This window comes from Macaca mulatta, chromosome 19 (genome assembly GCF_049350105.2).
Source record: "Macaca mulatta isolate MMU2019108-1 chromosome 19, T2T-MMU8v2.0, whole genome shotgun sequence".
NCBI classification, from domain to species: domain Eukaryota; kingdom Metazoa; phylum Chordata; class Mammalia; order Primates; family Cercopithecidae; genus Macaca; species Macaca mulatta.
The window spans coordinates 4,758,295-4,784,205 of NC_133424.1; the positions used below are offsets into that span (position 1 = coordinate 4,758,295).

A 25,911-nucleotide genomic window follows, 5' to 3' on the forward strand; every position below is an offset into this window, starting at 1 on the left:
AGACTCCCACCTCAGCCTCTCAAAGTGCTGGGATTACAGGTATGAACCACCTGGGTCATTAGGAAGCCAGTCTGCAGCCCCCTCCCTGTCTGGGAGGCGCTGAAGGGTGTGTGCGCAGACAGATGGACAGTCCCTTCCATGGAGAACCGGAATGCGCTGCCCTGCCCTGCCCGCTCCCCTGGGACCGCCCAGTCCTCGGACTCTGCCCTCGGGCCCTTCCCCAGAAGTCCTGCCCGCCATGGGAAGAGAGAGGCTGAGACCCACCCCGATGGAAGCAGAGAGGCCCTGGAAGGTGGGGGAATGTGCCTTTGGTGCCGGCCTCCCCCCAACTCTATTTCAGGCACCCCCACCCCACTCCCAGCATCTGCCACTCACATCAGGTAGCAGTCAGCCGGCCTCTTAATCAGCAGTTACTCTGTTGGCACCGCCCCTGCCCCCCACCCCAGGGCCCTACCGGAGCCAAAGCTGTCAATTCCAAGGCCACCGAGCTTGGGCGCCCCGGACTCCCCGCTACCAGAGCCTTAAGGGGGTGTCCTTGGGGCCAGCTGGGGGCCCAGCCAGGGCCTGGGGGAGAAGCAGGCTGAAGGGCCCAGGCAGGATCCACCCTGCACATTCTGGGGGAGCTGCGGGCTCCCGAGAATTGGCCTTGTCTCCTCTCTGCCCCCATTAAGCTTCTGCAGCATTCAAGGAGGTGGAGAAAGCGCTGAGCTTCAGGGAGGACCACGGCCCAGCCCCCTCCAAGGTAGGGGAGGGGGTGACAAGGTGGGGGTCCGGCCGGCTCTCCAAGCAGGGAGCCCGTGAGGTGCAGTCAGTCCAAACAGGGCTCATTGAAGACACGGCCTGTAAGTTCTCCCCTAAAGGGTCCCTGAAACTGTGAAACCCCAGAGAGGGGCAGGAGACCCCGGAATGGCCAGGGGCGGGGGTAGGGACGGGGCTGGAAGGAGGGAGCCCCCACCTCCGTCCTCACCATTCGCCTTCCCCACTGAGGGAGCCATGGCCGTGGCCACATCATCGCAAGACACACATGCATTGTTGGGGTCGCCCGGCCTGCGGCGGGATCCCCGGCTCCGTCCCCTCTTAGATAAGGAGAAGCAGTGAGCAGGCCCAGCCTCCAAACAGCTCAGCCACTGCCACCGCTGCCTCCTCCTCCTCCTCCTCCTCCTCCTCCTCCTCCCCACAGCCATCTTCCCTGCTCCTTAGGCAGGGACGGGCCTGGGCTGTCCTGGAGGCCACCAAACCGCCTGGGACAATAGGTACCACCCCGGATCTGTGCTTCGGACGTCCTTTGAGGGGATCTCGTTTCACCATTGTTCTGTGTCTGACTTCTGGCCACCGAACGGGGGCCCGTGTTCTGCACGAGGCTGACCAGGGGGACGGGGGGCGGGAAGAGATGGTTTTGGTACTTACTTTTCTTTTTGTCTCACAACAGGGGGGTTAAGGTTCTCGGGGGCTGAAGGAGCCGCTTGGGGCTGGCAGGCCTGGCTTTATAGCGGCCGTCACCCCGGACCTGGGCAAAGGCGCTGTGGTTATTAATAGTGACTGCAGCTTCATGCCCGTATATGGTCAAGGCCACGGCAGCTGCGGGCTCTGCCAGACTCAGGCCTCCTCCCAACACCTGCTCCGGGCCCTGACCTGGAGGCACCGGGCAGCACTTGCCCCACCCAATGTGACTTGGCGATGACTACATCAGAGACCCTAGAATCAAACAAGACTCACAGTTGGGGGCCCTCCAGAGGGTGCCGGGCCCCGCTGCACCCCTTCCTTCCGCCCTCACCACCGTCTTGGGAGGCAGATGGAATCCCTGTCCCCGGGGAGGGGGAAATGGCAGAGAGAGAGGCAGCACTGTTTACCAGGAGCGCAGCCAGGATGTGCTTCAACCCAGGACACATTTTTGCAGACGGTGTGTAACTAAATCCAGGCTGCGGCCTGAGGCCTCAAATGGGTGTTGTGTGTCCTGTGCTGCCTTTACTCAGCCTGGGGAAACCGGGAGGACCCATGGCCTCCTCCGCTCCTGCAGGTGGGTCCCCTAGACAAAGAGCTCTCCTTCCTCAGAGGGGGCTGGGCGGGGTCCTGCTTCTCCTTTAGTAGCTAGTTTCTGTCCCCTGCCAGCCCTGGAACTCTTCTCTTTTCCTCTTCTCCGCTTCTCTTCTCCGCTCCTCTTCTTTTTTTTTTGAGACAGAGTCTCACTCTGTTGCCTAGGCTGGAGTGCAGCGGCACAACCTCGGCTCACTACAACCTCTGCTTCCCGGGTTTAGAACGATTCTCCTACCTCAGCCTTCCGAGGAGCTGGGACTACAGGTGCCCACCACCATACCCGGCTAATTTTTTGTATTTTTTTTTTTTTTTTTGAGACGGAGTCTCGCTCTGTAGCCCAGGCTGGAGTGCAGTGGCCGGATCTCAGCTCACTGCAAGCTCCGCCTCCGGGGTTCACGCCATTCTCCGGCCTCAGCCTCCCGAGTAGCTGGGACTACAGGCGCCTGCCACCTCGCCCGGCTAGTTTCTTGTATTTCTTAGTAGAGACGGGGTTTCACCGTGTTAGCCAGGATGGTCTCGATCTCCTGACCTCGTGATCCACCCGTCTCGGCCTCCCAAAGTGCTGGGATTACAGGCTTGAGCCACCGCGCCCGGCCCTAATTTTTTGTATTTTTAGTAGAGACGGGGTTTCACCCTGTTAGCCAGGACGGTCTCGATCTCCTGACCTTGTGATCTGCCCGCCTCGGCCTCCCAATGTGCTAGGATTACAGGCATGAGCCACTGCGTCCAGCCTCTTTCTTTTTTTTTGAAATGGAGTCTCGCTCTGTCGCCCAGACTGGAGTGCGGTGGTGCAACCTCGGCTCACTACAACCTCCGCCTCCTGGGTTCAAGTGATTCTCCTGTCTCAGCCTCTGGAGTTGCCGGGATTATAGGCGCCCACCACCACACCTGGCTAATTTTTTTTTTTTTTTTTGAGACGGAGTCTCATGCTGTTGCCCAGGCTGGAGTGCAGTGGCGCGATCTCGGCTCACTGCAAGCTCCGCCTCCTGGGTTCCCGCCATTCTCCTGCCTCAGCCTCCTGAGTAGCTGGGACTACAGGCGCCCGCCACCGCGCCCGGCTAATTTTTTTTTTTTGTATTTTTAGTAGAGACGGGGTTTCACTGTGGTCTCGATCTCCTGACCTTGTGATCCGCCCGCCTCGGCCTCCCAAAGTGCTGGGATTACAGGCTTGAGCCACCGCGCCCGGCCAATTTTTTGTATTTTAATTAGAGACAAGAGTTTCACCATGTTGGTCAGGCTGGTCTCGAACTCCTGACCTCAGGTGATCCACCCGCCTCGGCCTCCCAAAGTGCTGGGATTACAGGTGTGAGCCACTGCCCCTGGCCTGCTGTGTGTACTTTAACCACAATAAAAACATACTTGAAGCTGGACATGGTGGCTTATGCCTGTAATCCCAGCACTTTGGGAGGTGGAGGCGAGAGGATCACTTGAGCCCAGGAATTTGAGACCAGCCTGGGAAACATAGTGAGACCTTGTCTCAACAAATAACAATAATAATAATAATAATAGTAATAATAACACATCTAGTACATCCAATCTGGTTGATCGTCACAGCATTCAGCACTTCCTACCAGATCCCCTAGGGCTCCTCATCCCCTGGTGCACAAAGCATCAAGCCCTGGCCTCTTGGAGGCCTCTGGGATCCCACCGGAGGCCGGGACCATCACCCCCTCAGCCGTCAGAAGACCAGGAGGCCCCTCCGGTCAGCCCCTCTGGTCAGACAAGGAAATTGAAGTCCGTGGAAGCGCAGCAGGGCCCCAAACTCACACTCCCAGCCCTTTTCCTGGAACCAGCAGAACGTGAACCCTGCTGGGGTGGGGGGACAGACCAACCACACCAGGAGACCAGGACCCCTGGGGGCTCCCACTGCTAGGAGCATGCGACCACACCTGGCCCAGCCTCCCTCAGTGGGGTGACCCTGAGCCCCTGGCCCCGTCTCTGGCCTTCCTCTGGGCACCTGAGATGGAGCTTGAGTGAGAACCCTCGCCTCAGCCTCCCAAAGTGCTAGGATTACAGGCATGAGCCACTGCACCCGGCGCTGTGTGTGTGTGTATTTGAGATAGGGTCTTGCTTTGCTGCCCAGGCTGGAGTCCAGTGGTACAATCATGGCTCACTGCAACCTGAACCTCCTGGGCTCAAGCGTTCCTCCTCCCTCAGCTTCCCTAGAGGCTGGGACCACAGGTATGGGCCATCACGTTAAGCTAATTTTCTCATTTTTCATAGAAGCAGGGGTCTCACTGTGTTGCCCAGGCTTGTCTCAAATTCCTAGACTCAACAATCCTCCTGCCTCAGTCTCCCAAAAGTGGTGGGATTACAGGCGTGAGCCACTGAGTTGGGCCACATTCCTGGAACTTTCTCACCTTCCCAAACTGAAACTCTGTCCCCTGCAACACTCTCCACCCACCTCCCCAGCCCGACACCCCCCATCCTACATTCTGTCTCTCTGACTCTGACGGCTCCAGGGACCTCCTAGTAGTGGAATCGGTGTTCGTCCTTTTGTGCCAGGCTTCTCAGCAAGTGTGACATCCTCAAGGTGCATCCATGCTGTGGCCCTTGTCAGGGTTCCCTTTTTTCAGGCTGAATCATGTTCCATCACAGAAGGGACCCTCCATTACTCCATTGATCTGTGGATGGGCGCCTGGGTTCCCTCCACCCTTTGGCTGTCAAGTTGTGCAGCTGTGAACATGGGTGTGCAAACGCCTGTCTGAGCCACGGGTACTTAAATCCCTTGCCTGGTCCGTCCACACTTGGCTGCCCGGCCCAGCATCATCCTGGACCTCCCAGGCAGAGTCCAGTTGCAGGGATGGGGCGCTGGACCGGTCGGCCTCCTCAGTGCCACCTGGTGGCTGTGTCCCACAAGGTTCCTCCGTGGCCAGGCTGCAGTTCCCAGTGGCTCTGTGGCAGGTGACCGTTGGGAGTTCTAAGGCATCCTTTCTGCCTACGGGGCCGGATGAGATGGGCAGGAAGAGGAAGGCACACGTGATCCACTGACTTAACATGCTCACAGCTGGCACCAGGAGACACACTGTGCTTTTTTTTTTTTTGAGATGGAGTCTCGCTCTGTCACCAGGCTGGAGTGCAGAGGTGCTATCTCGGCTCACTGCAAGCTCCGCTTCCCGGGTTCACACCATTCTCCTGCTTCAGCCTCCAGAGTAGCTGGGACTACAGGTGCCCGCCACCACGCCCGGCTAGTTTTTTTACTTTTAGTACAGACGGGGTTTCACCGTGTTAGCCAGGATGGTCTCAATCTCCTGACCTCGTGATCCGCCCACCTCGGCCTCCCAAAGTGCTGGGGATACAGGCGTGAGCCACCATGCCTGGTGCACTGTGCATTTCTTTATGAGACAAGGTGTTGCTCTGTCACCGAGGCTGGAGTACAGTGGCGGGACCACAGCTCACTGCAGCCTCCGCCTCCTGAGCTCAAGTGATCCTCTTGTCTCAGCCTCCTGAGTACTGGGGACCACAAGCAGCCCCACGATGCCTGGTTCACATACAATTTTTGTGTGGATGTACATGTTCCTGCCTCTGTGAATATACTAAAACCACTGAATTGTACACTTAAAAAAAAAGATTTTAGGGTGTGTGAATCATAGCTCAATGAAAAAAAATAAAGTAAAAAAAAAATGGCCAGATGCAGTGACTCACGCCTCTAATCCCAGCACTTTGGGAGCCCAAGGAGGGCGGATCACTCGAGGTCAGGAGTTCGAGACCAGCCTGGCCAACAAGGTGAAACCCCGTCTCTATTAAAAATACAAAAATTACAGCTGGGCATGGTGGCTTACGCCTGGAATCCCAGCACTTTGGGAGGCCGAGGTGGGCAGATCACCTGAGGTCAGGAGTTCGTGACTAGCCTGGCCAACATGGTAAAACCCTGCCTCTACTAAAAATACAAAATTAGCCCAGCGTGGTGGCACATGCCTGTAACCCCAGCTACTTGGAAGGCTGGGGCAGGAGAATCGCCTGAACCTGGGAGGTGGAGGTTGCAGTGAGCCAAGATCGTGCCATTGCACTCCAGCCTGGGCAACAAGAGCAAAACTCCATCTCAAACAAAAACAAAAGACAAAAATTAGCCACGTGTGGTGATGCACGCCTATAATCCCAGCCACTTGGGAGGCTGAGGCAGGAGACCCACTTGCATCCAGGAGGCGGAGGTTACAGTGAGCCGAGATCACACCACTGCACTCCAGCGGGCGACAGGGCGGGACTCCATCTCAAAAAAAAAAAAAAACAAACCTCCTCAGGAAGGCCGAGCAGGGTGGGGCACTCTCTGAAACCACGTGTGAGTGAGACCCAGTGGCTGTGCTGAGCCTGCTCCTCCAAGGCCACTGGCCTGTGGCTCCAGGCGGGGCAGGGGCTCCCACGTGGGACACAGCAGCATTTGGTAAGGCGCAAAAGGACAAGAAATGGCTCTGATCCACCTCGGCGGCCTGGAGCTTCCATCTCATTGCAATCCAAACACCCAGGGGTGCCAGAGACCAAGATGCAGCAGCTCCCAGGATACCGTGAGGGTCTGCGAGGCCACCCAACTTTGTCCCCTTCTTCCCAAGGAGCACAGCGGCAGGCAGGGAACACAGACAAACATGAAAGCCTCGGAGGGCACATCCCCGGAGGCCAAAGGCTGCTTATCCCCTGCCAAGGTCTGAAGCACACAACACGCTGCGTATCTGGAAGCCGGTGTTTTATTTCTCTTGGCTGCACAGGGCCGCTCTTGTCTAGGCCTGCACATGCGCCAGGACGGGGCTCGCGGAGGAGTCCGCAGCAGAAGACCCCACATCCAGGGAACCGACCTGGGCAAGGAGGGCACATGGTAGAAGACCCCACCAAGCCCGGCGCCACCCAGAAGTGTGGGGACTGCCTGTCCGCCGTCTACCCCACCCTCGCTGTCCCACGACCTCCTCCTGGGCCAGTGGCAGCAGCGGGCAGCACCCCGCCGAACTGCCCGCAAACCCTCCCCCAGGCCTGGGCCTGGGCCAGGGCTGCATTCGGACGGCCGCTGTGCCTCGGTAGCCAGTCCCATCCTGGGTCCCAACCCTCACAGCGCCAGAGGCCACGCTGCCTGGAGGGTCCCAGCGTCATTGATGATGCAGGAGCGAAGGTGAAGGCCGGCTTGGAGGCTGTGCAGAGAAGCAGCCCCGTCCCACACCCACCCTTGCCCTCCAGCTCTTCCCACTCCGCCTCCAGCCTGGGGGCGGTGTACAAGGGCTGGAACGGGACAGGAGGAGCAGCGTCCAAGTAAGCGCCCCCACCGAAGGCCGAGCTCCAGCTGTCCTGGGGCCTGGCCCATCCCAGTAGGCCTAGCGCAGCCCGCACTCCACGCCCTGCAGCTTCTCCTGCTCCAGGGCGCGCACCAGGTCCTGTACGAAGCGCATCTCGGAGGCCACCTGCTTGGCCAGCGCCTCGTAGCGGTTCTCCAGGCGGCTGAAGCGGCGCTTGAGGCCGCTGGTCCCCAGCAGCGCGCCCTTGGCCTCCTCCTGCGCCTGCCGCTTGAGTGCCTCGGTCTTGAGCAGCTCCTGCCGCAGCCGCCGCAGGTCCTGGCCCAGGCTGTCGCTCTCCTCGCGGTACCAGGCCTCCTTCTCCTCGTAGATGGCGGCCAGCGCCTCCACGTCCTCATGGCAGAGCCGCCGGCTTCGCTCCAGCTCACGCAGGCCCTCCTCGGCCGCCGCCACCTCCTCCAGCACCTTGGAGAAGCGCTCGAAGTTGGCGTAGCTGTTGTTGGGCGGCATGCTGGAGTGCGACTTGATGGTGTACTCCTTCAGACGCGTGGTCTTCAGGCGCCGCCGTTCGGGCTTGCGGCCGCTGTCCTCGCCACGCACGTTCCGCCGCCGGATGGCCTAGGAGGGAGGGAGGCCTGAGGGGGTCCCCGCGACGCCACCCAGCCCTGCCAGCCCCCGCCTGCCAGTGTGAACTGAGGTTCAGGGGCTCATCCGGCAGCCGAGTCAACGCCTCATGACAGAGACTGCCCGGCCCAATGCCAAGCCAAAAGTGCTCCCTCGAGAAAAACGTTGCAGCCCTGGCCCTGGGAGTCTCAGCCCTGCTGGACACACACCAGCCGAGGACGCCACCAGGTCTGTCGGGTGCCACATGTCCCACGCCCAGGACCCGACCCCCACCACCCAGGCCCACTCCTCTGGGGACCCTTCCCAGCCACTGGGGTTTGTCACATCCACAAGCCTTAAATGCTGAAGGCCATCCGGACCCCAGTGAGAAGGCCAAGGCGGGAAGCCCAGGGAACTCCCCCCGCTCCACTTACCTTAATCCAGGAATGTTCCAGGCTCTGGGCAATGGTCATTCTCTGCCTGGAAGACCCCTGCCCTGGTTAGTTACACCTGCACCATCTGTCCCGTCCTCCCGCGGATGACTGACTCCCAGGACCCCCAAAAGCCCTAAAGTCCCCCCCAGCCTCTGCTCAGCCAACCACAGGAGCTGAACAAGGGGACTTCAGGGAGCGCAGGGTTATCTGGGGGACGGTGGAGAGAGCCGAGACTTCAGGCTGGAGTAGCAAACCCAGGTGCCCGAGAGAGAGGCTGGGTGGCCGGGGAGGCCCAGGGAGGTCTGGGGGTCTGGGGAGGCCTGGGGACACCCAGGGAGGCCCGGGGAGGTCAGGGGAGGCCCAGGAAGGCCCTATGAGTGAGGGCTCAGCACTGCCAGGATTCTAAGTGTTTACAGGAAAACAAGTCACCTGGAATTTTACATGGAACCTTATTTTACACACTGGCAACTAAAAGTTTGTTAAATACACGGCAAGCAGCCAGACACAGTGTGTCACGCCTGCAATTCCAGAACTTTGGGAGGCCAAGGCGGGCAAATCACTGGAGGTCAGGAGCTCAAGACCAGCCTGGGCAACACGGTGAAGCCCCGTCTCTACTAAAAATACAACAATTAGCCAGGTGTGGTGGCGGGCACCTGTAATTCCAGCTACTCAGGAGGCTGACATGGGAGAATATCCTGAACCCGGGAGGCGGAGGCTGCAGTGAGCTGAGATCGCACCACTGCACTCCAGCCTAGGTGACAGAGCGAGACTCCGTCTCAAGGAAAAACCATGGCAATGGCCAACCTGCGCCATCAGTTTCCTCTCTCCAGCCCAAGAGCGAAGCCATGTCTGATGCCCAGCCGCAGGGAGGTGGCGCTGGGAGGAGAGTCCCCTGCAGCCTCCATGGGTGGAGTGGGCCCGTGTCCCATGTCCCACCCCGTGCCCTCTGCTGGCCCCTCGTACTTGGGATCTTTGACGAGCAGCCGGCGAATGAAGTCCTTGGCCAGCTCACTGGTGTTGCTGAAGTACTCCTCGTCGAAGTCATAGTTCACGGCTGAGATGTTGGTGAGCGTCTCCTGCTTGGTCTCGCCCAGGAACGGGGATGCACCGCTCAGGCTGTGAGACGGGCACGGGGTTCAGTGGGGTCCTGGGGTCCCACCACAACCGTGCCACCTCCCCGGCTGCCCCCAACTCCGTTCTGCCCACGACAGGCAGAGCACAGACGACAGGCTGACAGCAGGGGCCTGGGCCACTCACATTCCTGAGCCCCTAGAATCTTCCCGCAACGATCCCAGCCACCACCCAATAGGCATTCAAAATCCACCCCCACACCCTGACACTGACAGCAGCAGCAATGAACGGGCAGGGTCTCCTTGGAGATTCGAAGTATCTGTGCAGATGCAGGACCCGAAAGACCCCAGTCCTCAGGAACGCCGAGGGGAGGAGGGTAACTGCAGGGGGGAGCCCAAGCTGACAACACCTTAGCCAAGAGATCAAGGTCAACAGCCCGGCAGCAAGAGGGCCCGACAGCGTCTGCCTCCCAGCCTGATGCTGGGCAACAAGAGCAAAACTCCGTCTCAAAAAAAAAAGAAAAAAAAAAAAAAATTAGCCAGCCGGGCATGGTGGCTCACACCTGTGATCCCAGCACTTTGGGAGGCCGAGGCGGGCAGATCACCTGAGGTCAGGAGTTCAAAACCAGCCTTGACCAACATGGTGAAACCCCGTCTCTACTAAAAATACAAAAATTAGCTGGGTGTGGTGATGGGCACCTGTAATCCCAGCTACTCGAGACTGAGGCAGGAGAATCACTTGAACCCGGGAGATGGGGGTTGCAGTCCACAGCCGAGATCGCACCACTGCCCTCCAGCCTAGGCAACAAGAGTGAAACTCCGTTAAAATAAATAAATAAATAAAAGCCGAGCATGGTGGTGTGCACATGTAGTCCCAGGTACTCGGGAGGCTGAGGTGGGAGGACTGCTTAAGCCTGGGAGGTGCAGGCTGCAGTGAGCTAGGACAGCACTCCAGCCTGGGCAACAGCTAAGACCCCGTCTCAACAAATAAAAATAATAAACAACGGCAGGCCCATGTGTGGCCCAGGGAGGAGTCAAAACCCAGCCTGGGGCCAGGTCCCTTCCTTGCACTTTGAGGAGGCTGGCCTCCCTAGCAGCAGCAGGGACAGGAGCATACACACCCCCGAACCCGGGGCCTGCTCAGGTGCTCTGTGAGCGTCCTGCCTTCAGAACTCTTCAGAAGCCTCTGGAACAGCAGCCACAGAGAATCACTCATCCGTTCACCCGGTATACCCTGAGCACCCGTGATGGGTCACAGCCAGGCTGGGGAACCCCAGCATCCGCATGAAACACACGGAGCCCGGGACCCGTGCCAGCTGTGCTGCACAGCTGAGGGGCCCCCACCAGGTACTCACAGGATGTAGGTGATGACGCCGATGCTCCTGGGGACAGACAAGAGGAAGAGGTCAGTGCGGTGTGGGGCCGCCTCCCCTCCCAGTGCAGGGCCCCGCCTGCCCTCCTAGGACGAGGGCGTCCAGAGCCCCTGTTCTAGGGCAATGGTCCCCCCATACTCGAGCAGCAGCAAGGCCCCGCTTCATCCCCAGCTGCAGCGCTGGCCTGCGCTCCAGGACAGCAGGGAGGCCCGGGGGAGGGGGTGGCACACTCACCACATGTCCGCCTCCAGGCCCAGCGGCTCATAGTTCACAATCTCTGGGGCTGCAGAACAGGGAGATGTGGATCAGGCACTGGGGACACACGGGCCAAGGAAGAGGCTCACGACACAGGCACGGGGTCAAGGCTCAACACATCACAGCCCTTGGGGCAGGAATGCGGCAGAGCTGGCCCTCAGGGCCTGACGGTAGGACAGCTGGGCTGCACCAAACGGAGGCCCTGACCTCCTGCAATGCCGGGCCCAAGAGGGGCAGCCTCAGGGCTATGGAAGCGGCAGCTGGCGCCGGGCATGACCCACCCCATGCCCAGCAGGCAGCCCCAGACCACCCTCCCCAGGCTGGGCTGCCCACTGGGCAGGGCCTCACCCACAAACTCTGGGGTGCCGAAGATGTTCTTGAACTCATTCCCCGCCTCGATTTTGTGCGCGATGCCGAAGTCGATGAGCTTGATGCGTGGGTTGGGCACGTTCTTGTCCAGCAGCATGATGTTTTCCGGCTGGGGCGGGAGGGGGCTCAGCGGGAAAGCACGGGCCTCCCCCAACCTCACCCCGACGCTCCCCCTAACCTCACCCCCATGCAGCCCCCACTCTCACCCCCATGCTCCCCACAACCTCACCCCCACGCTCCCCACCTCACCCCCATGCTCCCCCCAACCTGACCCCCACACACCCCCCACTCTCACCCCCACGCTCCCAAGCTCCCCCCACCCTCACCCCCACACGCAAGAGGTGCTCTCCAGGCTCTTCCCCGCCCCCACACTGGCCGGCCCCACGGGGCTCACCTTCAGGTCAAAGTGCGCAATGCGCTTGGAGTGCAGGTAGTGGACGCCGTCCAGGATCTGCTTGAGGAACTGAGTGGCCTCGTCCTCCGTGAGCGACTCCTTCTCCGCCAGGAAGTCGAAGAGCTCCCCGCCAGAGACCAGCTCCAGGATGAGGACTACGTCCGTCTTGTTCTCGAAGATGTCGTGCAGGGTGATGATGTTGGGGTGCCGGATCTCCCGCAGGATGTTCACCTCCCGCTCGATCTCCTCCCGGCTCACCCCGCGCCGGCTGGATGACAGGCGGCGCTTCTTGATGAACTTGGCCGCGTACTCCTTGCCCGTTCCCTTCTGCCGGCACTTCCGCACGATCGCAAACTGGCCGCTGGAGGAAGGGGAGTGAGTGAGTGGGGGTGGCTGGCTCCCCGCCACCTCCACCTGCTCCTCTGGGCGCAGCCCTGCACCAGGCACATCGAAAGACATGAGCCAGTCGCTGCAGGGGAGCAGACTCCACGCCTTCTCAAAGAGCAATTCCCCAGAGTCCCACACCATCAGACGCAGCGTTCCCACCCATCACAGGGCTATGCCCAGCAGGTGTGCGGAGGCGAGTGCAGAGCCAGCACTCACCATATGGCACCAGCATATTATTGAAAAGTGAAAGAACGAAGAGTTCAATGCATATCAAGAGGGAACTGAGGGGGGACCAGTCACGGTGGCTCAGGCCTGTCGTCCCAGCACTTTGGGAGTTCCAGGCGGGCCGATGACTTGAGCTCAGGAGTTCAAGACCAGCCTGGCCAACATGGTGAAACCCCGCCTCTACCAAAAATACAAAAAATTAACTGGGCTTGGTGGCGGGCGCCTGTAATCCCAGCTACTCAGAAGGCTGAGGCAGGAGAATCGCTTGAACCCGGGAGGCAGAGGGTGCAGTGAGCTGAGATGGCGCCACTGCACTCCAGCCTGGGCAACACAGCAAGACCCTGTCTCAAAAAAATAAAAGTAAATTTAAAAAATAAAGAGAGAACTGAGCCAGGTGCAGTGGCTCACACCCGTAATTCTATCACTCTGGGAGGCTGATGAGGGAGGATAGCTTGAGCCTAGGAGTTTGAGACCAGCCTGGGCAACACAGTGAGACCCCATCCCTACAAAAAAGAAATACTAAAAAATAAGCAAAGGCCGGGCGCAGTGGCTCAAGCCTGTAATCCCAGCACTTTGGGAGGCTGAGACGGGCGGATCACGAAGTCAGGAGATTGAGACCATCCTGGCTAACACGGTGAAACCCCGTCTCTACTGAAAAAAAAAACACAGAAAACTAGCCGGGCGAGGTGGCGGCGCCTGTAGTCCCAGCTACTCAGGAGGCTGAGGCAGGAGAATGGCGTAAACCCGGAAGGCGGAGCTTGCAGTGAGCTGAGATCTGGCCACTGCACTCCAGCCTGGGCGACAGAGCGAGACTCCGTGTCAAAAAAATAAATAAATAAATAAATAAAAATAATAAAAATAAATTTAAAAAAATAAGCAAGGTGACCAGGCACAGTGGCTCATGCTTGTAATCCCAACACTTTGGGAGGTCAAGGCGGGCGGATCACTTGAGGACAGGAGTTCAAGACCAGCCTGGCCAACATGGTGAAACCCTGTCTCTACTATAAAAATACAAAATTAGCCAGGCATGGTGGTGGGCGCCTGTAGTCCCAGTGACTTGGGAAGCTGAGATAGGAGAATTGCTTGAACCCAGGAGGCGGAGGTTACAGTGAGCTGAGATCACGCCATCGCATTCCAGACTAGGCAACAGAGCGAGACTCTGTCTCAAAAAAACAAACAAAGAGCAAGGTGTGTGGTGCACCTGCAGTCCCAGCTGCTCGGCAGGCTGAGACAGAAGCACTTGAGCCCAGGAATTCAAGGCTGTAGTGAGCTGTGATCGCACCACCACCCTTCAGCTTGGGCGACAGAGTGAGACTTTGTCTCTAAAAAAAAAAAAAAAAAAAAAAAAGAGAGGCACTCATTTCCAGACAAATAACTGAAAAGAAATAAACGGGAACTGGGAGAGATTTGGATTAATCCAGGGGAATTTTACTCAGTCACAAGAAAGAATAGGCCAGCTCTTTACGTGTGGACAAGAAGAGACCTTCGTGACGTCACCCACTCCGTGAGGCGGAGAACACGGTCTTTTTCGTCAGAAGGGTCCCGAGGCTACACAGCAGCCTGTCCGCAGCAGGTCCCCCAGGAGGGGGGTTGAGGGCGCGCGCACAGAGGGAGGGTTTGCTTTTTATTTGCTGCAGTTCCATCCTGACCAAACTAGTCACCGCAGAATTCATTTCACCATTTTCGTAAATCTATGCCACTGACCTCGAAAGAGCTCCCTACTCAGCGTACAGAGGGAAAGAAACACGCATGTTCACGAGACAAGAGACCAGAGTGAGGATGTGGGGCCGGAGCCGCACGCGCCCGGGTGGAGCTGTGGAAACAGCCTGGCCCCTCGGAAGCTTCAACACGGAGTTTCCACGTAACCCACAATTCCACTCCCGGGATCTCCACAAGAAACGCACACACACGTCCACGCGGTAACTTCCACAGGGACGCTCACAGCAGCACCGCCACAGCAGCCGCGGGTGGAGACAGCTCAAACGCCCGTCAGCGGAAGCATGGTCAACACAGGGTGGCCCATCCACACACCGGAGCCCGAGCCAGCCACGAACAGGAACAAGCCCCACGACGGGCCACAGCATGGAGGAACCTTGAGGACATCACGCCAGACACAAAAGGCCTAAGCCCTGCTCCAGGCGCTGGAGTCGCTGCCATGGGCTGGGCGTGGGCCTGTCCTTCCGGGCCTCACGTCCCAGCAGCATGGAGGGCCACAGATAAACAGTGTGTGCTCACTGCACCTCCAGGAGACCCAGGTCAGGGTGTGCTGGTAACAACTCCCATGGCGGGCCACCAGGGACATGCTCTGCACGCCGGGGGTCAGAGGCAGGGACATTTGAGATGGGCAAGGGGAGGTGCCCAATTATTACTGATCATGGGGGAGACTAAACATAACAGCCCCTTCAAAGACATCATCCACATGCTAACCCCTGGGACCTGCCAAGATGGCGTCTTAACAGCAGAAGGGGCTCGGCAGATGGGATGAGGTTAAGGATCTGGAGACGGGAGAGCATCCTGGGTAATCCGGCGCCCAGTGTCCTCGTAGCATCCTCGTGAGATGAGAGTCAGAGAGAGACTGGAAGAGGCTGAGCTGTGGCTGTGAAGGGGAAGGAAGGAGTCCCCGAGAGCCAAGCAGGTGCCTCTAGACTCTGGGAAAGGTGGGAACCGAATTCCCCCCTGGAGCTTCCAGGAGGGCCCAGCCCTGTGGGTCCACGGTAGACTCGGAACCCCCGAGGGAAGCCATGGTCATCCAGGGCACTCACTTGTGGGGTTTGTTACAGCGGCTGCAGGAGCCTCACGCTGACAGCCAAGGGCAGAGGTGGGAGGAAAGCGAGGCAGTCCTCATCAGACTCGGCCCACCCGGCCCAGGCTGCGTGCAACACGACGTCCCCTGCATACATTCTGCTCCCTCAGACTCGGCCCACCCGGCCCAGGCCGCCTGCAACACAACATCCCCTGCGTACATTCTGCTCCCACCCTGGTGCCGTCCTTGCTGTAGCACTCCCTGCACCTGGAGCTCCTTCCTCCTTTCCCTCTGCCTGCACCCACCAGGCTGACGGTAATACTTCCACCTCCTATCGCAGGAGGACTCCCACGGCCACAGCATCCAAATCCAGTGGTACCCGCGTGCCAAGAACTCGGAATATCTGGATGTGTTGCCTCTTTATTTATTTATTTATTCATTTATTTATTTTTGAGACAGAGTCTCACTCTGTCACCCAGGCTGGGGTGCAGTGGTGCGATCTCGGCTCACTGCAACCTCTGCCTCCTGAGTTCAAGTGATTCTCCTGCCTCAGCCTCTCAAGTAGCTGGGATTACAGGCGTGCACCACCACGCCCGGCTAATTTTTATATTTTTAGTGCAGATGGGGTTTCACCAGGTTGCCCAGGCTGGTCTCAAACTCCTGACCTCAAGTGATCTGCCTACCTTGACCTCCGAAAGTGCTGGGATTACAGGCATAAGCCACCACGCCTGGCCGGGTTGCCTCCTTTTTAAACACGCAGATTTTATCCCTCTAGTGTTATTCCAACCTGAACTAAAAAATAAAGAGGAGGCTGGGTGCAGAGGCTTATGCCTGTAATCCAAACACTTTGGGAGGCTGAGATGGGAGGATCACTTGAGGTCAGGAGTTCGAGTCCAGACTGGGTGTAACACAGTGAGACCCTATCTCTACAAAACATAATTAGCACACACACACAGGCGCAAAAGAAGCGTGTCCATGCTCCTTCACCCCCAGTGAGTCGGGTCAGCAGTAGCCTGTGGTCCAAAGGTGAGCGGACGTGGCTCTGCTTTGCTCCCAGCCCTGTTAACAGTGGTGATTTCCAGCAGCTAGTCCAAAGTCAATCAACAATAAAAGTTAGGAGACATGAAGTACTGCTCAGAACGGAATCCCAGCTCACTCATGCCTCTGAACCTGAGGGCTTATCACAGTCACCCACGTAAGAGCCCCAGGCTGAGAATATGGGGGAGGCCAGCCTCTGGGCCACCAGGTCCACACTTCCTCCCCACCCCCGGCTGATCCAGTCTACGCTTCTTCCCCCACTACAGGGCAGATCCGGTCCACACTGCCTCCCCACCCACGGCAGATCCAGTCTACACTGCCTCCCCGACTGCAGGGCAGATCCGGTCCACACTGCCCCCCAACCCTGGGCGGATCCAGTTCACACTGTCTCCCCGACTGTAAGGCGGATCCGGTCCACACTGCCTCCCCACCCAGGGCTGATCTGGTCCACGCTTCCTCCCCACTGCGGGAAGGATCCAGTCCACGCTTCCTCCCTACCCAGGGCTGATCCAGTCCACGCTTCCTCCCCACCCAGGGCTGATCTGGTCCACGCTTCCTCCCCACCCAGGGCGATCCAGTCCACGCTTCCACCCCACTGCAGGGAGGATCCAGTCCATGCTTCCTCCCTACCCAGGACGGATCCAGTCCACGCTTCCTCCCCCCCAGGGCTGATCCAGTCCACGCTTCCTCCCCACTGCAGGGCAGAGCCGGTTCATGCTTCCTCCCCACCCGGGGCTGATCCGGTCCACGCTTCCTCCCCCACTGCAGGGCTGATCCGGTCCACGCTTCCTCCCCACCCGGGGCTGATCCAGTCCACGCTTCCTCCCCCACTGCAGGGCTGATCCGGTCCACGCTTCCTCCCCACCCACGGCTGATCCGGTCCACGCTTCCTCCCCACCCGGGGCTGATCCGGTCCACGCTTCCTCCCCCACTGCAGGGCTGATCCGGTCCACGCTTCCTCCCCACCCGGGGCTGATCTGGTCCACGCTTCCCCCCCCACCGCCCAGGGCTGATCTGGTCCACTGGAGGGTCTGATCACTGGAGGGTCTGAGTTCCAGGCTGTCTTGGTGTCATTTCCATCCGTCTCCGAGTTAACCCTACAAAGCAAGGGCCAGACCCACCCTTTTTTTTTGTTTTTTTGAGACAGGGTCTGGTTCTGTTGCTCAGGCTGGAGTGCAGCAGTTCATTCATGGCTCACTGCAGCCTCGACCTCCTGGGCTCGGGCAATCCTCCTGCCTCGGCCTCTCAAGCAGCTTGGACTACAGGCACACACCACCACACCCAGTTAATTTTTTTTTTCTTTTTGTAAAGATGAGGTCTCACTCTGTTGCCCACGCTGGTCTCTAACTCCTGGGCTCAAGCGATCCCTCCCAAGTAGGTGGGACTACAGGCACATGCTGCCACACCTAATTTATTCATTCTATTTTTTGTAGAGACAAGATCTTGCTGTATTGCCCAGGCTGGTTTGGAACTCCTGACCTCAGGAGATCCTCCCACTCCACCCCCCCAAAATGTTGGCATTACAGGTGGAGCCACTGCACCTGGCCACTATTCGCATTTTAAAGAAACTGAGGCTGAGAAAAGGAAGGCAACTAGCCCGAGGACATGCAGTCAGCCAGCGGCGGGAGGATTCAAACCTTCACAACAGGTGCTGCAGGCTCCAAAGCCCAGGTGCTCTCACAGGAAGCGGGCACCTGGGGCTGGGCACTGGGCTTCTGCCTGCCCAGCTCCCAGCTCCACCCAGTCTCCTAATAGACCCAGCTGTACCAGGGCAGCCTTTACTGCTCACTCCCAGTCCGTGGGACTCAGTGGTCCAGGAAAGGGGTGGAAGGGGACATGACTGGACCTGGGCAAACAGAAAACCACACCCCCCAGCCCAAAGAGACCGATCCAGTCCACACGGCTCGGAACGCCTGCCCGGAAGAGAGCCTCTCTCTCTCCCTCTGCTGGGCTGGGATTCGGGCTCGAGGCAGGGGCCACCATGTAGAATGCTGCCTAAGAACAGATCAGGCCAGGAGAGGGGAGCCACCAGGCACTGCGGGTGGCACGTAAGCCCTGTCACTCACTCTGCCAGGGCGCCTCCTCCACGCTGGAGTGGACCTCGGCCCGGGGGACACAGGGCACTGCACACACCAGCACCCAGCCGCACCTGCGGCCACCGCACACCTGGACTCCCCGGTTCCGTAAACCACGCCTTTCCCTGTTTTGCTATTGCCAACGGGATTTCAGGTTCTGCCACTGAGTCCTCCTACAGCAACACCAGACCACAGCCGCCCACCTCCAACAGCTCCCGGTCTCGCTGGCCACAGACGGACTTGCCCCATAGAGGCAAGGCCACCAGCATGCTCTCAGTTCCTCTACAGGTGGAACTCTACAGGTGCTTATCTCCCCAACCAGGAAAGAAACTCCGAGAGCCGAGCCCACCTGCTTCGCTTCTCTGTAACTTCCCTGGCCCCCAGCGCAGGTGGGGACACAGCAAGCCCTCCTCAATGATGGTCTCAGGTATCACTCCCAAACCACTTCTTTTCTTTTTTTTTTTGAGACGGAGTCTCGCTCTGTCGCCCAGGCTGGAGTGCAGTGGCCGGATCTCAGCTCACTGCAAGCTCCGCCTCCCGGGTTTACGCCATTCTCCTGCCTCAGCCTCCCGAGTAGCTGGGACTACAGGCACCCGCCACCTCGCCCGGCTAGTTTTTTGTATTTTTTTTTAGTAGAGACGGGGTTTCATCCTGTTAGCCAGGATGGTCTTGATCTCCTGACCTCGTGATCCGCCCGCCTCGGCCTCCCAGAGTGCTGGAATTACAGGCTTGAGCCACCGCGCCCGGCCCCAAACCACTTCTTAAGTGCCTGCCACAGCCCAGACACGGCCCAAGCGTGGCCTATACACTGACGATTTCTACTGATAGGGTTTGTGATGTTTAAAAATGTGGGCTGGGAAGCCGGGCACGGTGGCTCACGCCTGAAATCCCAGTACTTTGGGAGGCAAAAGCGGGCAGATCACGAGGTCAGGAGTTTGAGACCAGCCTGGCCAACATAGTGAAAGCCCTTTCTCTACTAAAAATACAAAAAAATTAGCCGGGCGTGCTGGAGGGTGTCCATAATCCCAGCTACTCGGGAGGCTGAGGCAAGGAGAATCGCTTGAACCAAGGAGATGGAGACTGCAGTGAGCTGAGATCGCGCCATTGCACTCCAGCCCGGGCGACACTGCAAGACTCCATCTCAAAAAATAAATAAATAAAAAATAGTGTGGGCTGGGGCCAGGCACAGTGGCTCATGCCTGTAATCCCAGCACTTTGGGAGGCAGAGGCGGGCAGATCATTTGAGGTCAGGAGTTCGCGACCAGCCTGGCCAACATGGCAAAACCCCATCTCTACCAAAAATACAAAAATTGACCAGGCATGGTGGCAGGCGCCTATAATTCCAGCTGCTTGGAAGGCTGAAGCAGGAGAATTGCTTGAACCTGGGAAGCGGAGGTTGCAGTGAGCCAAGATCGAGTCACTGCATTCCAGCCTGGGCAACAGAGCCAGATTCCGACTCAATTTAAAAAAAAAAAAAAATGTGGGCTAGGCACAGTAGCTCACACCTGTAATCCCAGCACTTTGGGAGGCCAAGGTGGGTGGATCAAACTCCTGAGGTCAGGAATTCGAGACAAGCCTGGCCAACATGGTGAAACCCCCTCTGCACAAAAAATACAAAAAAATTACCCAGGCGTGGCATGGTGGCGGGAGCCTGTAGTCCCGGCTACAGCTACTTAGGGGGCTGAGGTAGGAGAATTGCTTGAACCCGTGAGGTCGAGGCTGCAGTAAGCAGAGATCTCACCACTATACTCCAGCCTCGGTGACAAAGTGAGACCCTGTCTCAAAAAAAAAAAAAAAAAAAATTAAAATTCCAAACCATTCCTAGCTTGCAGACCATATAAAATCAAGTGTCAGGCCGGGCGCGGTGGCTCAAGCCTATAATCCCAGCACTTTGGGGGGCCGAGACGGGTGGATCACGAGGTCAGGAGATCGAGATCATCCTGGCTAACACGGTGAAACCCCGTCTCTACTAAAAAAAAAAAAAAAATACAAAAAACTAGCCGGGCGAGGTGGCGGGCGCCTGTAGTCCCAGCTACTCTGGAGGCTGAGGCAGGAGAATGGCGTAAACCCAGGAGGCGGAGCTTGCAGTGAGCTGAGATCCAGCCACTGCACTCCAGCCTGGGCGACAGAGCGAGACTCCGTCTCAAAAAATAAATAAATAAATAAATAAAATAAAATCAAGTGTCAGGGAAAAAGAAGTGTTTGCCCCAGTTGGGTTTGGCCCACGGGCTGCAGCACGCTGACTCCTGAGTAAATGAATCAGGACAGCAGACATGAGGGTGCACAGGCAGTCCGTGCTTGCAGTTTAAAAAAATTAGGCTGGGTGTGGTGGCTCACACCTGTAATCCCAGCACTTTGGGAGGCCAAGACGGGAAGATCACTTGAGGTCAGGAGTTCAAAACCAGCCTGGCCAATATGTTGAAACCCCATCTCTAATAAAAATACAAAAAAATTGGCCAGGCGTGTTGGCAAGCGCCTGTAGTCCCAGATACTCAGGAGGTTGAGGCGTGAGAATCGCTTGAACCCGGGAAGCAGAGGTTGCAATGAGCTGAGATTGCACCATTGCACTCCAGCCTGGGCGACAGAGTGAGACTCCATCTCAAAAAAAAAAAAAAAAAATTACAGCACGTTATGCTGCATTCTGGGCCTTCATCTTGCACTTTATGTGTCTCTGAGAACGTTCCAGACCACTACCTGAAGCAGTGCCCTCAGAACGGCATACACTGGCCACCCAGAGCTGTCAAACCCGTGAGGTGTGGCCAGTCCTGGGAAGAACTGTGACATGAAATACACACCAGACGTCCAAGTCTTCACAGCAAAAACAGAAGGCTAAATATTTTTTTTAATTATAAATTTCTGTTCATTTGAGAGATGGGCTCAATTTATGTTACCCAGGCTAGTCTTGAAGTCCTGGGCTCAAGCGATCCTCCCGCTCTGGCCTCCCAAAGCGCTAGGATTACAGACGGAAGCCACCACACCGGCCTTGCCTGGTTCTTTTTAAGAGCTGCATCCTATTCCAGCCCTGATGCAGTGGTTTGGGGGGGCCATTTAAGAGGCTGTTGTTCCCAGCAGGGCGCAGTGGCTCACGCCTGTAATCCCAGCACTTTGGGAGGCCAAAGCAAGCAAATCACCTGAGGTCAGGAGTTAGAGACCAGCCTGGCCAACATGGTGAAACCCCGTCTCTACTAAAAATACAAAATTTAGCCGGGGGTGGTGGCAGGCGCCTATAATGCCAGCTACTCAGGAGGCTGAGGCTGGAGAATACCCGGAACCCAGGAGGCCGAGGTTGCAGTGAGCCGAGATCTTATCACTGCACTCCAGCCTAGGCAACAGAATGAAACAGTGTCAAGAAAAAAAAAAAAAAAAGGCTGGGTGCGGTGGCTCACACCTGTAATCCCAACACTTTGGGAGGCTGAGGCGGGCGCATCATGAGGTCAGGAGATCGAGACCATCCTGGTTAACATGGTGAAATCCCGTCTCTACTAAAAATACAAAAAAATTAGGCCGGGCGCGGTGGCTCAAGCCTGTAATCCCAGCACTTTGGGAGGCCGAGACGGGCGGATCACGAGGTCAGGAGATCGAGACCATCCTGGCTAACACGGTGAAACCCCATCTCTACTAAAAAATACAAAAAACTAGCCGGGCGAGGTGGCGGGCGCCTATAGTCCCAGCTACTCGGGAGGCTGAGGCAGGAGAATGGCGTGAACCCGGGAGGCGGAGCTTGCAGGGAGCTGAGATCCGGCCATTGCACTCCAGCCGGGGCAACAGAGCGAGACTCCGTCTCAAAAAAAAAAAAAAAAAAAAAAAAAGGCTGTTGTCCTGGTAAACGTTGTTCTAGCAACTACCCCAGTCTTAAGTCATTCCATCCATGTATTTACATTTTTCCAAAGAATTAATTCCTACAGGTGAAATCAGCGGGTTAAAAGAAATAGACATAATCAATTTGGCTGAATTTTGCTGACTTTTGCCAAATAACCCCTAGCAGGAGGTCCTAACACATTTTCAACACTGAAGCAGGAGAAGTCACTATGGGAGGAGGGGGCGTGCCTTCTCTGCCACTAAGGGAAGAAATTCCTGAAGGAGGGACCTCAAGATCCCAAAAGGGCCGCAGCACTCTCCCCAGCCTGACACAGAGCTCAGTTATTTACATTCCCTTCTGGTGACATCATGGGGCGGCTCCAGGGAGGCTGGCCAGCAGCAAACTCACCAAATAAGGTTGGAGGCTCTACAAAAGGAGGCAGGGCCTAGTGGTGTCTGGCTGGTCTGGAGGGGGCGGGGTCTCAGGGGACCCTCCAAGCTCCAGACAGGCAGGAAATCGGCTGCCTCCCTGGAAGAGGAAACCTCTGCTTTTTCCCACAAGAATGTTAAACAATTGACAGAGGTGTGGGCGCAGCTGGGAGACACGCCCCTCCCTCCCCCTCCTTTAAATATCCAAGAGCTAGGAAAAAACTCAAGGGCCTCCCACAAAAGACGATTCACACACGGAGAATTTTTTTTTTTTTTAAATAAATGGGGTTTTACTGTGTTGCCCAGGCCGCAGTGCGGTGGCACAATCATAGCTCACTGCAGCCTCCGACTCCTGGGCTCAAGCCATCCTCCTGTCTCAGCTTCCCTAGTAGCTGGAACTACAGGCATAAGCTACCACACCTGGCTAATTTTTTTCATTTTTATTTTTTGTAGAGATGGAGTCTTGCTATGTTGCCCAGGCAGAAGACACACCTTTTAATAACAAAAGCAGCTGGCATCTGTTGCTCTGGTGCCCCATGCCAGGCACGGTATTGGCTGCTGTAAAGACTCAATTACTTTCCTCCCCACAGGAAACTGACGATTCACAAGCAGGAATTCACAGCCAGGGCTGTCTGACTCCACCGCCCAAATTTGTTCCACCAGCACACGGTACTGACTCATTCCTTCTCAAGATACAGGATAAAGAACAGGAAGGAGAGTTGCTGTTCAGAAAACCCCACAGCGCCTCCCTCCTATCCCTGGAGCCCAGCCGTGGGGGCGGACAGCTCACCTGCCCAGCTCCTCCCCCATCTCATAATGGTCCTCCACGTCCTCCTGCCTGAACGTGGACATGTCGGCCGGTCTGCCTTCCAGCAGCTTCCACTCCAGGGAAAGTGCAGTCACCGCAGCCTGGAGATAGGACCTCAGGAGTCCCCTAATGGTGACCCTGGAGGAGACAGGGAAAGAGAGAAGTGAGGAACTGAGACACCACCCTTTTCTCCTAGATTAATGGACAGACCTGCCTACCAAACACAAGCCTCCTACCTCTCCACTCTGAAGCTCCAGACTCCTCATAGAGGTGCTGTGTTTAGTGGACTGGGTCCTGTCATGTCACCTCTTTTAAAGCCCCATAACCACTCAAAAGGTTAGTAACAGCCCCACTGGGCCACCTTCACCCCACAAAACTCTCCAGACACATAATTCTGACTTCCCTGACGCTGCCGGCGCCTTTCTTTGCCTCTCCTAGACTTCTCCCAACCTGCTCAGCCAAAATCCCCCACCATTCCTGCACGTTCCCCACGCTCCCCTCAACCTCAAATCCCAGGGCTACCATACTCCCTGGCCAATGTCTTAACGAAGTTCTCAAGTCTACTTCTTTTTGTTGTTGTTGTTTTGAGAAGGAGTCTCGCTCCGTCGCCCAGGCTGGAGTGCAGTGGTGCAATCGTGTCTCACTGCAGCCTGGAACTCCACGGCTCAAGCGATCGTCCCACCTCGGCCTCCCAAAGTGCTGCCATTCTGGTCAAAATTCTCAAGTTACTACCTTAACCCCTCCCTTGTCCTTGCCCTCGGTAGGTCTCTGAAGAACCTCATCGATGGAACACCCCCGCCCACCCCTAACCATCTCTGACTCCCTCCAATTCTGAATTTTCCAGGAACTGGACGACGCCTTCCACGCTCCTGCAAGCCCACTTTGCCTCCCTCCGGCGCTGACCTCCACCGTCCTCGCAAGATTAACCTCTTCCTCCCCGCTTCATGTATCAAAGTCCCCCAACCACAGTCTCCCCTACCCCCCAAAACGGGCCTCCAAAAAGGACACCATCTGAGTGTCCTCCACCGTCCTCCACCCCCTCTCGCCCCAAATCTCCGCACAAGCCCCTAGGCAGACCCCAATGGCTACCTTTGCAGAACCGCCCCCAAGGCCTTCCCCATCCCTAAGGCTCCGCTCCAGCATCCCTGGTGCCGCCACGCCCCTCGCAGGCCCGGCCGAGCCCCTTCCCCGGCCCAGTCAACCAGATGGGTCCCCAAACCTACCAGCCCCTCAGGTTCTCTCCCTCCCTCGTCCTCCGCGGGCCCCCGGAGCGCCGCTCCGAACCCACCCAGCCCTTCAGTCTCGGCCCGAGTCCGCTCCTCACCCTCAGTCGTCCGGAGTCCACGGCCGGCGCCGCCTCGCTGGCCACCGCCGCCTCCTCCAGAAGCCCCGCGCCCCGGCGCCGCGACGCGCCTGCGTCGACGTCACCACACTCGCCAGTGCCCGCCCCCGGGAAGCAGATCCCGCCGCCTATTGGCCGGTCCTCCCGCCGCCTATTGGCCGATCCGCCCGCCGCTCGCGCCGCACCTCAACGCCCCGCCCCCAGCTGCCTTTTCGGCCCCCCGCACCCGGATGCAGCCTCGCCATTGGCTGAGGACTCGCCATCCCTGATTTGATTGGCTGCAGTCGACGCTGGGCCGCGGACGGAAAAAAGGCCGAATTCTGGCCCCTTGATCGCCCCGCCCGCCTCTCCTCTGACCCTGGTGCTGAAGCTAGAGAAGTGAAGCTGAAGCCCTGCATCCCGCTTCCTGCCTTCCCAGAGCACCGGATGCGCGAATGGATGGTTCACCTGTGGCTGAGCGCGCATGGCAGCTCCTGGAGTGGACCCCGGGAATGCTTTAGGCCCTATGTGGCAGTTTCCTCCTCTGAAAACTGTTACCCACATTCTAAATACTTAAAATGCAAATGAGGCCAATCCGGGGTTGTCATTCACAGGGCTCCTGTTCGTCTCAAAATAGAGGATAACAGGCCGGGCGCGGTGGCTCACGCCTGTAATCCCAGCACTTTGGGAGGCCGAGAGAGGCGGATCACGAGGTCAGGAGATCGAGACCATCCTGGCTAACACGGTGAAACCCCGTCTCTACTAAAAATACAAAAAAAAATTAGCCGGGCGTGGTGGCGGGCGCCTGTAGTCCCAGCTACTCGGGAGGCTGAGGCAGGAGAATGGCGTGAACCCGGGGGGCGGAGCTTGCAGTGGGCCGAGATCGCGCCACTGCACTCCAGCCTGGGCGACAGAGCGAGACTCCGTCTCAAAAAAAAAAAAAAAGAGGATAACAGCAAGCATTGTATTGAGACTTAGTATGTGCCAACTGACAACACTGGGAGGTAACTTAATTTTTTGAGACAGAGTGTCACTCTGTCACCCAGGCAAGAGTGCAGTGGAGGTATCCAGCTCACTGCAACCTCCACCGCCCGCGTTCAAACGATTCCCGTGCCTCAGCCTCCCAAGTAGCTGGGATTACAGGTGCCCATCACCAAGCCCAGCTAGTTATCCTATTCTTAGTAGAGATGGGCTTTCACCATGTCACCCAGGCTGGTCTCTCCTGAGCTCAAGCAATCCTTGATCTCTGTGATCCGCCTGCCTCGGTCTCCCAAAATGCTGGGATTACAGGTGTGAGCCACAAGCTGGCCTTTACATTTTTTATTTACGTTTTCAACATATA

At 57.6% G+C, this 25,911-nt stretch overlaps 2 protein-coding genes across 12 annotated transcripts; one reads left to right on the forward strand and one right to left on the reverse strand.

Moving 5' to 3' along the window:
* Nucleotides 1-12: 12 nt before the first annotated feature.
* LOC144337003 (uncharacterized) lies at nt 13-4,236 on the forward strand. 3 transcript variants are annotated; one of them, XM_077979588.1, is made up of 3 exons: nt 13-380; nt 672-742; nt 1,898-1,943. In XM_077979588.1, the coding sequence occupies exons 1-3, from the start codon at nt 152-154 to the stop codon at nt 1,910-1,912; spliced, it is 315 nt and encodes a 104-aa protein (XP_077835714.1). In that variant the 5' UTR covers nt 13-151; the 3' UTR covers nt 1,913-1,943. The 3 variants fall into 3 exon arrangements, 2 of the variants coding, with proteins under 2 accessions (XP_077835714.1, XP_077835715.1); XM_077979589.1 differs by having other exon boundaries at nt 13-292; XR_013409593.1 differs by lacking the exon at nt 13-380 and adding an exon at nt 4,118-4,236 and having other exon boundaries at nt 633-742; nt 1,898-2,017.
* A 2,459-nt stretch (nt 4,237-6,695) lies between these two features.
* Nucleotides 6,696-24,674, reverse strand: DAPK3 (death associated protein kinase 3). Of its 9 annotated transcripts, none has more exons than XM_077976470.1 (10): nt 24,573-24,674; nt 23,771-23,955; nt 23,231-23,386; nt 11,746-12,106; nt 11,331-11,460; nt 10,965-11,010; nt 10,710-10,736; nt 9,248-9,400; nt 8,285-8,330; nt 6,696-7,865 (listed from the first exon to the last, which is right to left on the reverse strand). In XM_077976470.1, the coding sequence occupies exons 3-10, from the start codon at nt 23,290-23,292 to the stop codon at nt 7,329-7,331; spliced, it is 1,362 nt and encodes a 453-aa protein (XP_077832596.1). In that variant the 5' UTR covers nt 23,293-23,386; nt 23,771-23,955; nt 24,573-24,674; the 3' UTR covers nt 6,696-7,328.
* Nucleotides 24,675-25,911: the final 1,237 nt, after the last annotated feature.

Excerpts from the sequence above, each read along its gene's own strand:
- LOC144337003 (XM_077979588.1), top strand. The coding sequence starts at position 152 with ATGCGCTGCCCTGCCCTGCCCGCTCCCCTGGGACCGCCCAGTCCTCGG. Across the intron at positions 381-671 it reads GCATCTGCCACTCACATCAG|CTTCTGCAGCATTCAAGGAG; the intron begins GTAGCAGTCAGC and ends GCCCCCATTAAG.
- DAPK3 (XM_077976466.1), bottom strand. The coding sequence starts at position 23,255 with ATGAGATGGGGGAGGAGCTGGGCAGGTGAGCTGTCCGCCCCCACG. Across the intron at positions 11,461-11,745 it reads TTGCGCACTTTGACCTGAAG|CCGGAAAACATCATGCTGCT; the intron begins GTGAGCCCCGTG and ends CTCCCGCCCCAG. Across the intron at positions 9,401-10,709 it reads GGCGTCATCACCTACATCCT|CCTGAGCGGTGCATCCCCGT; the intron begins GTGAGTACCTGG and ends CCCGTCTCACAG.